Source organism: Antennarius striatus, chromosome 8, assembly GCF_040054535.1.
Source record: "Antennarius striatus isolate MH-2024 chromosome 8, ASM4005453v1, whole genome shotgun sequence".
Lineage (NCBI taxonomy): Eukaryota > Metazoa > Chordata > Actinopteri > Lophiiformes > Antennariidae > Antennarius > Antennarius striatus.
Window position 1 is genome coordinate 19,019,600 of NC_090783.1, and position 10,401 is coordinate 19,030,000.

The window sequence follows — 10,401 nt, forward strand, 5'->3', positions numbered from 1 at the left end:
AAATAATCTGTAAATACATAGGTCTTGAAACAACTAAAAAAATGTGAATTGTAATGTCAATATCTTTTGCTATCATAAAAAACAGACGGATCTTGATGCCTTGTTATTAAAAAAAGACTTATAATAAACATCAAATTCAAAGTTTAGGCATGTGGATTTACCAACAACCAGCACTATAAACTCAGTTGCTGACACATAACCATAAAAGTGTAATTTCCTTTTTAGTATTCTTAGGCACACACCTCAGCCTGTGTCTAAGCCACAAATTTAATGGAGGTTGACTTGGCAAAATCAATACGAGACATTTAAATCGCAAGCATGACTCGAGGGTGAAATAAAGTTGGACAAAATCATGTTAGACAAGAAATGCCACTCAGTCCTCAGAGAAACCGGCGATATAGCTCAGTGGTAGAGCACATGCTTTGCATATACTGCTTTAGATTCAGTCCTTGGATCTGCAGCCTCCATGTCATCCCACGGAGTCAAGTGCCTCCGTGGGATGACACGGAGGCACAAGACTGTGTCAACTGTAGGCTGGTGTCCTGAGCCTGTTAAAATCAGAGAGCAGGAAGGGCATTCAGCATAGAAAAGCTTTGCTAAATATGAGTGTTCATCTAAAATGGAAAACAGATGACGCGCTGGGACATCCCCAAACAGGACAAGCTGAAACGAAGTTTTCACTGTCTTCAGAAAATGACAGCGCTAGAATCATAGTGCTATAGAAATGGAATGCATATAAATTTGATAGCTAAAGTCTTGCACCTAATATTAACTCTGTTGCCATGTTACCTCATCACTTCCTGCATGTTTATAGATTGTTTATGATTTCATTGCAGTCAATTATAGTACAAAAAAATTCAGTCAATTATATATATAAAAATACTTTATTATACATCTAACTTTGAACACCGGGATAATGAACTCATCCTGATCAAAGAAAGCAGCACCAAAACCATCAACAATGACATACAACAGAAGACAAGAACAAATGTTGGAGTAATCTATCGGAACTAGAAGTGTAATGTACTTTTGAGTTTTCTTAATGTGCGGGCAGTTGGTTCAGTTCATCACGACTGCGGCTGGCGAGATGGGCCTCCAGAATTTCCCCAAATAAATTCCTTTTCAGCAAGCTGTAGGCCATGGGTAGTAGCTGCTTGACAACCTTGTGGAAATACTGCAGAGACAGGAAACCAAAGATTAATAAGGAATTTCTTTCAGCTAAATTCTATGTTTTGCAAAATCAAGTCTGGTCCACAAAATATTCATTTATTTTACATACAGGAAGGTAACCATATCATATCTGACTATTTGGTTCTGTACAGAGCATTTAAAACTATCAAGGAAGCAGTACAAAATAACAACTCACGACTTAATTAAAAAGACTTACATGGGATCCGTAACAGAACAGGTCTATTCCAAGCTCATAACCCATGCCATAGTCACATTCATCGTTGGCAAACTGAACAAACGTGATCATCTCCTGCAGAGGTCCAAAGGCTTGGAGACGTTCTTCATCACTCTGGGCTTCAGCAATAGCCTTGCAGATTTTTTTGAGACTAGCTGGTTATAGAAGGAAAAAAATAGAATTAGGGCTCATAAGTTTTTAAACTATACACAAAAAGTTGTGAAATCATTTGGCATATTATTTCTTTCCTCTTGTTTCTTGACAATGAACCTTATACCACTGAAAAGCCTATTTGTGTTCCTTTTATATGGTTCCCAATCTTTAAGTAACATGCACTTTTGGTACGAGCAGCAAAGCTGAACATTTGGGTCGCACCCAAGAAAAATTGCCTGCCTGTACACGCTTCTTCACCTCTTCTCGACACTCTTTAGTGCTCTGGACTGTTGACCCCAAGTACTTAAAAGCCTCCACCTTCTTGATCTCTTCTCCCTGTAACCTCACTCTTCCACTTGGGTCCCTCTCATTCACACATACTGTATGTACTCTGTCTTACTCCGGCTAACCTTCATTCCTCTCCTTTCCAGGACAAACCTCCACCTCTCTAGCTTCTCCTCCACCAGTTCCCTGCTCTCACTGCAGATCACAATGTCATCTGCAAACGTCATAGCCCATGGAGATTCCTGTCTAACCTCGTCTGTCAGCCTGTCCATCACCATGGCGAACAAGAAGGGGCTCAGAGCTGACCCCTGATGCAGTCTCCCCTCCACCTTGAATTCCTCCGTCACACCTACAGCACACCTCACCACTGTCTTACAGTCCTCATACATGTCCTGCACCGCTCTCACATACTTCTCTGCCACTTCAGACTTCTTCATACAATACCACAGTTCTTCTCTGGGCACCCTGTCATAAGCTTTCTCCAGATCTACAAAAACACAATGCAGCTCCCTCTGGCCTTCTCTGTACTTCTCTACCAACATCCTCAAAGCAAATACTGCATCTGTAGTACAGTCAACCCTCGGTTTTCGAACATAATCCTTTCCAGAAGGCTGTTCAAAAAGCGAGTTGTTCGAAATCCTAAACTATTTTACCCATTATAATTAATGTAAATAATTTTAATCTGTTCCAAGTCTAAAAAACTTTTTCGAAGCTTTTTTTTTACTATTTTACACCATAAACTGCACTGTATACTGTTTACCATAAATAAAAAAGGGTAGAAATAGACACTGTTTTATTTTAATAAAAGAAATCCTATCGAACTTTGAACACGAATGCGCTACGGAGGAAGCATCCTGGGCATTCGAGTTTGCTCGGCTCCTGAGTGAGTCACGTTCAGGTACGCTCGGCTTCTTTCAGTTTGGTCGTGAGCCGAATTTTGGTCGAGTTCAGAGACGTAAAATTCTCGGATTGTCTGGTCGAAAACCAATTTGGTCGAGAACAGAAGCGTTCCAAAGCTGAGGTTTGACTGTACTCTTTTTTGGCATGAAACCATACTGTTGCTCACATATGCTCATTTCTGCCCTTAGTCTAGCTTCAACTACTCTTCCCATAACTTCATTGTATGCCTCATTAGTTTTATTCCTCTGTAGTTGCCACAATTCTGCACATCTCCCTTGTTCTTAAAAATGGGTCCCAGCACACTTCTCCATTCCTCAGGCATCTTCTCACTATCTAAGGTCCTGTTGAACAACCCAGTCAGAAACTCTACTGCCGACTCTCCTAGACATTTCCATTCCCCCGCAGATATATCATCAGGACTGAGTGCCTTTCAGGACTGAGTGTCTTTGTTCTCCCTCATTTTCCTCGTTCATCAACTCTTCAAACTACTCTTTTCATCTTACCATCACACTACTGGCACCTGTCAATACATATCTTTAATCACCCTAACCTGCTACACATCCTCCCCATCTCTGTCTTGCCAACCTGTATAGATAAGTCTCTCTCTTCTTACTGTCCAACCTAGAATGCAAGTCATCATAAGCCCCTTGTTTGGCCTTTGCTAACTCTACTTTCATCTTACGCTGCCTCTCCCTGTAGTCCTGTCTACTCTCCTCAGTCCTCTCAGTGTCGCAATTATTCTTAGCTAAACTCTGTCTCTGTATACACTCCTGTACCTCCTCATTCCACCACAAAGTCTCCTTATCTACCTTCCTACCAGATGACACACCAAGTACTCTCCTACTCCCTGATCACATTAGCTGTAGTTGTCCAGTCATCTGGCAGCATCTCCTGACCACCCAGAGCCTGTCTTAACTCCTTCCTAAAAGACATGCAACACTCTTCCTTTTTCAGCTTCCACCATTTCGTCCTCTGCTCTGCCTTTGCCCTCTTCATCTTCCTCACCACCATAGTGATCCTATACACCACCATCCTATGCTGTTTGGCTACACTCTCACCTACCACTACTTTTCAGTCACTGATCCCCTTCAGATTAAACCGTGTAGTCTACCTGTGTGCTCCTACCTCCACTCTTATAGGTCACCCTATGTTCCTGCCTCTTCTGGAAGAAAGTATTCACTACAGCCATTTCCATCGTTTTTGTAAAGTCAACCATAATCTGTCCCTCTGCATTCCTCTCCTGGATACCAAACCTGCCCATCACCTCCTCATCACCTGTTTCCTGCACCAACATGTCCATTGAAGTCTGCACCAATGACAACTCTTACTTCTAGGTATGCTCTGCTTCACATCATCAAAGTCCAACAAGAATTTCTCCTTCTCCTCCAGCTCACATCCTACCTGTGGAGCATACCCACTTACAACATTGAACATCACTCCTTCGATTTCTAGCTTCACACTCATCACTCTGACACTCTTTTTACCTCCAGGACATTCCTAACAAATTCCTCCTTCAAGGTAACTCCTACACTATTTCTCTTCCTATCTAAACAACGGTAGAACAACTTGAACCCTGCTCCTAAACTTCTACGTTTCTACCTTTCCACCTGGTCTCCTGGACACAGTATGTCTTACCTTCCTCCTCTGCATCATGTCAACCAACTCTCTACCTTTTCCTGTCATAGTTTGAACATTCAACATCCCCACTCTCAGTCCTATACACTTGGCGTCCCTCTTCTCTCTCTTCCTACGAACACACTTCCCACCCCTCCTCCTTCAACCAACACGAAAACACAAACATATTTTTTATAAATGAATTTGAATTCATTTGTTGTTTTAGAAAAGATGACCATACAAAAATACATCCTAAAGCACCTTACAGACCAATGAATAAATGAGCAAAATAAGAATAAGCTCACCATCTGTTTCTGGTAGTTCTCTGTATCCTACATCATTTCTGTCTACAGGAACAACGATACCTGCACTGTGGAATGTCTTGGCGACCACCTATGGTGTGACAAGAAGTTTCCAATTAATTAAGATTTATGAAAAAATACAGCAAATGCTGGTGACACAATGGGGGAATGTATACAGTTTTACAACTGGATTCTAGTCAAACATTCTGAGCTGATTCAATATATTTTACCTAAGTAAAGCAGTGACAAGGAAATGAACAAGAGAAAGAATATAAAACTGGTACAAGATAATGCTAAATTGACAGTGTCAATAAAAGTCTCTTCTTGTTCATGTATAGTTGCATTACACATGATTGCAATGTAATCGTTGAATTAAACAAGACAAATCATTGAGTTGAAGAGAAAGCGGGTTCTTATGACCTGCCTGTGGACATACGCCGAACACAATGTGATTAATACTGAACATTATCAACCAGTAATCAACACAGCCCACCCACATACTGTTGACTTTGAATTATACGAAGACTACTGCAAGAAATGAGATGACACTGAACAGTGAATAAGTTTGCACAGCTTGGATGGCTCACACAGCCATCCAAGCCATGCTGTAGGTAATGAAAGTGTTACCTTCTTGTCCCTCTGCTTCATTTCTTTGGTCTTCTGCTCTAGAGACAAGCCCAGTATTTCTGCTCTCTCTCTCAGCTGTGCCTCTAGGCTTTCCAAAGCTTCTCCCCCAACTTTCTTTCCTATACCATCTTTCTTTCTCCTCAGTAGATACAGGCTGAAGGAGGGAACAAAATGAATCAAGATGCATGGAAACAGCGAGACATCTTTGTCAATAATCTCAACACAAAGGCACAAAAAAGGGAAAGCCAGATCATCATTATACTCTGAAAACCACTGCAGTATCTCTGCACTCAAGCTGCTATAATTAACAACAACATCAAATATAAATGCAAATATCAGATGAATAAATAGAAAATGACTCATACAAATCACAATTTACAGAAGACATTTCACATAACTTCTCAAGCTTAAGTGATTTCGTACATGAAATGTTCGATATGGTTAACATGTGGTGGTGAGTACTCACAGGACCGCAGCAAACACGTTATCCCCTGTCTGTGTAATGTTGTAGCCTTTCTTAGCTTCATTTTCTCCAACAAAAGAAGGGAGGGAGTCTGGAGTATCTCTGGTGGATTTTGGAGACAATAAAATCGGAAAATCTCAAATACTTGTGTGTTGTCACCGTTTCATTATTATCAACTCCTCAAAAGGTTGATTTTGTTCCCTCACTGTAGCTAGGGTAGTAACTTTCCATAGGTTTGGTCGAGGGATGTTCATTGTACACATTTAAGAATTGTACATGCTTAGCAAGGATCTACCATAATACGTTCCAGACAGAAACACAGCGTTTTATACCTGTAGTACCCAATGTGATGCTGACTGTCTGCACTTCCCAGAAGGATGGTCTGAAACTCTGGTGGGTCATAAAAATATCTCCAATGAAGGTGGAAGTTGGGCTGAAGATTCTTTGAGGTTTTGTGAGCTCCTGCCAGGATTTCAAAAGGACCAACCAACTGCAAACCCAATGTGTCTTTCAGTGCACCTACGTAGATATAAACAGAAATGAGCTAGCATTGAGACATCACTCAAAAGTTAAACTTCTGTAAATTAGACTTTTCAGACAGTTTTGATTTAATATGTTAATATGTACTTTTTTAAATGAGGAAATTACTATGATTTTAATGGAACTGTTGCTACATCTCAACTGCTGAGAGTTCACTTTTTCTTGCTGTTTATCTCGCTTTAATACATTTTGTTCCTCTCCAGCTACTGGCAATACAAAATCTGGAATTCATGCTGGTCACCAGCATGAGCAGAAGTTTAGAATTTTAATTGTAATAGATTATACAGTTATTTGCTGTTCTGCTTATATGACATATTAAATAGCAATGCTGTATGATGTGTCATTGAGTGGTAGCACTTATAAATGTTTTACTTCAGACCATGGCATTTGTATCCCAATGGAAAATTGTGATGCAGGTTTCTGCAGGTTTCCTCAAATGCTGGACAACAACTAATTTCAGCAATACTCTTATCAAGAATCTGGGCATCTAACCCATCACAGTAATCAATTAACCCATTGGCTAAGTATGTTTTGATTATGTCTTCTCTATGTCTAATAAGACAAAAAAACGATTGTCAGAAACAGTGTTACTGTAACAAGGAAAATCATTAGCTAATTAGTGTACCACAGGGGCTGTCAGGAGAAAGCTCTTTGCAGAAGTCCCAGAAGTGGTAAAGGTCTTCTGGCATCTGAAGTTTGTACAGTTGCACCACCTCTTCACGCTTCTCTGAATCCATATCGGATAAAGGTACAACTCTGGATTCATCCGAACAGGTTTTCTTCAAGTACCCATTTCCTGGGTCTGACACCTTAAAGAATAGATTACAAAAAATGTTAAAACTAGGGGTTAACAGCAATTTATCAATTTATCAATCTTTATCAAGTCCTATTCCTGGATGGATTTTAAAAATTTACAGTATATAACCCACAAAAAAACCCCCCACTGATTCCTATTAAAAGACAATCAAACCAGTGTCTAATCAACTTTACAAAAATAGTTGGATTAAAGTCAGGGAAGAGGAGTTTTGGGAAATCAAAATGAAGTTTAAAAGTCATTCATCACAAAACACAAATTAAAAAAAACGAGGGTGTGGTGTAAAAAACTTTTTTTTTTAAAAACTGCACGACAAGGGACTTATTTTGTTTTTAAAGCTTCAAAGTCTCCACAATTATGAAACACAAACTTACACGACTAAATTACGAGCTGATTATTCTGGGGTTAAATAATTCCAAAGGTGAATAAATGTACAATAATAAATGTAGTCTCAGAACGACAGATTGGGAAAAACCTCCAGCACGTTGTTACACTTCGGCCACTAATTGACAGCCTCTGTGGGTTCACAGAGGCTGCAAGAGAATGGGATCGATAATTTAACTTACTAAGGTAGCCTGATTTGTTGCACGATTTGCATGTGTGGGTTATGCAGTTATAGCAGACGACCGCGAAACGTTTCGTATAAAATCACTCCAGTGTGTCACGTTAGCTGGGATTATTAACGAAAACGCTGCCATGTTGTCGCCTGACCACTGCTGTTCAGACAGGGACCCACACACGTTTTCTGCCCACGTTTAATATCAATTGGTTCATACCCACATGCAGCACAGCTTCTTGTTTTATGTGCACTACATCCAAGCTAAACAATAGAGGGTGGTCAAACTGTGTAAAATTACCTTACTAGATTTCATTTTTCTTTTTGCGCGCCCTGTCATTTTCTTCCTCTTGTCTGTCCGCCGGTCTTCCTCGGTGGTTTCCCTACGGCAGGCGTAGTAAAGCGCACTACTACCCCCAGAGGTCTAATTATGTAACTACAGAATTGCATTGTGTTTTTGTAGATCTGGAGAAAGCTTATGACAGGGTGCCCATTGAGGAACTGTGGTATTGTATGAGGAAGTCTGGAGTGGCAGAGAAGTATGTTAGAGCGGTGCAGGACATGTATTTGGACTGTAAGACAGTGGTGAGGTGTGCTGTAGGTGTGACAGAGGAGTTCAAGGTGGAGGTGGGACTGCATCAGGGATCAGCTCTGAGCCCCTTCTTGTTCGCTATGGTGATGGACAGGCTGACAGACGAGGTTAGACAGGAATCTCCATGGAATATGATGTTTGCAGATGACATTGTGATCTGCAGTGAGAGCAGGGAACAGGTGGAGGAGAAGCTAGAGAGGTGGAGGTTTGTCCCGAAAAGGAGAGGAATGACGGTTAGCCGCAGTAAGACAGAGTACATGTGTGTGAATGAGAGGGACCCAAGTGGAGGAGTGAGGTTACAGGGAGAAGAGATCAAGAAGGTGGGGGATTTTAAGTACTTAGGGTAAACAGTCCAGAGCAATGGAGAGTGTGGAAAAGAGGTGAAGAAGCGTGTACAGGCAGGATGGAACGGGTGGAGGAAAGTGTCAGGTGTGATGTGTGATAGAAGAGTTTCAGCTAAAATGAAAGGAAAGGTGTACGAAACTGGTGAAACCAGCAATGTCATTTGGTCTAGAGACAGTGTCACTGAGGAAAAGACAGGAGACAGAGCTGGAGGTAGCAGAGATGAAGATGCTGAGGTTCTCTTTGGGAGTGACCAGGAAGGATAGGATCAGGAATGAGTACATCAGAGGGACAGCACATGTTAGAGGTTTTGGAGGTAAAGTCAGAGAGGCCAGACTAAGATGGTTTGGACATGTCCAGAGGAGAGATAGTGAATATATTGGTAGAAGGATGCTGAGTTTTAAATTGCCGGGCAGGAGGCCTAGAGGAAGACCAAAGAGGAGGTTTATGGATGTAGTGAAAGAGGACATGAAGGTAGTTGGTGTGAGAGAATGCAGAGGACAGGGTTAGATGGAGGCAATTGATTCGCTGTGGCGACCCCTGAAGGGAAAAGCCGAAAGGAAAAGAAGAAGAACCTCACCGGCCCAGCTAATACTACATACTGTATATATCTACGTTTTAGACAAGATTCAGTGAGATCTGATTTGTTATCCGGGTTGTGTCTTAGCAACAGAGGTAAATTACAGCACAAGCTACCACGTAAATGTGCCATCTTTCATTCATTGCAGTGTCATGGGGCTATGCTTAACAGTGACGTGTAGTGAGGTTTATGGCTGGTGAGGCACTGATTTCATCATAATTATATTTACAAAAATATGAACCTTCAGTTTAGCTTATTAATTAGCAACAGGTCAACGTTATGTTGTTTCCAACATGTTTGCTTATATGTTATCATTACTTATAAATTAAGTCCATGCGCCGCTCCTTCTGAACAAAAGCATCGAAAAAATGTTGAGTTCAGATACGTAATCCTCTATTTTTATAGTAAGACAAGGTGAGCGGAAAAGCAAATGAATGGCTGCACTTGACTGTATATTGTAGTTTTCTGTCACTTCTTCTCCGGCCGAGGAAGAGGAATCCTCTGCCGAATCCCTGGGATCACCAGCGCCCCCTACTATGATGTTTGACAACTGCGGGCCTCACCTTGTGACTTTTTCCAGCGGTTTCAGGACCGCTCAACTCAATAAAGACATTACACACATGCAGTTGTTGACAAAAACACTGTACATTACATAAATTAACTAAACTATGGAAATTTAGTTCATAAAGCAAACATGTTTGAACATTTTAGTAGCGACATATAGAGAGATAGCATTACGGTCTCAATGTATAGCATACCATCACAGCTAGTCAAGCCATTGCGCAATTGCGCAGTGGATGACGACAGCGATGTAGAGGGAGGTGTCCTCCTTTTGGAGCCAGAGCCACAGCCAGTTCCGGCCTCCTCCCCCATTTCCTCTGTGTGAGGGTCGCAGACAATAATTAGACAGTCTGTTAATCACAACATCCTTGAACAGGAAAATATCCCCAATGTTAGCACAGCCACCTTAGCAACAGAGGAATGTCTTGATGTGCAAAAGTGGCCTACAAGAAGCAACGCAGGACAGCATTCTAATCCTTTCCCCCTCCCAAGACCAGTTACTCAAACCCTTGCTACCAGAGATAGGACCTCTCAGGTATCTCACACAGTCAACAGCCAGGTAGTCCTAGACGCATTCCGACCTTGGTTGTAGCATGTCAACAGGACGGTGACCTTTCAAAATAGGGGCCAATGTAACAGGAATACTTTTATGCCCAGGGGAATGTGC

At 41.4% G+C, this 10,401-nt stretch overlaps 1 protein-coding gene across 2 annotated transcripts; it reads right to left on the reverse strand.

The window, feature by feature from the left end:
• Positions 1 to 952: 952 nt before the first annotated feature.
• Positions 953 to 8,028, reverse strand: hpf1 (histone PARylation factor 1). Of its 2 annotated transcripts, none has more exons than XM_068321124.1 (8): positions 7,961 to 8,028; positions 6,915 to 7,098; positions 6,082 to 6,268; positions 5,753 to 5,851; positions 5,287 to 5,440; positions 4,663 to 4,750; positions 1,388 to 1,560; positions 953 to 1,174 (listed from the first exon to the last, which is right to left on the reverse strand). In XM_068321124.1, the coding sequence occupies exons 1-8, from the start codon at positions 7,997 to 7,999 to the stop codon at positions 1,040 to 1,042; spliced, it is 1,059 nt and encodes a 352-aa protein (XP_068177225.1). In that variant the 5' UTR covers positions 8,000 to 8,028; the 3' UTR covers positions 953 to 1,039. The 2 variants fall into 2 exon arrangements, with proteins under 2 accessions (XP_068177225.1, XP_068177226.1); XM_068321125.1 differs by having other exon boundaries at positions 7,966 to 8,024.
• Positions 8,029 to 10,401: the final 2,373 nt, after the last annotated feature.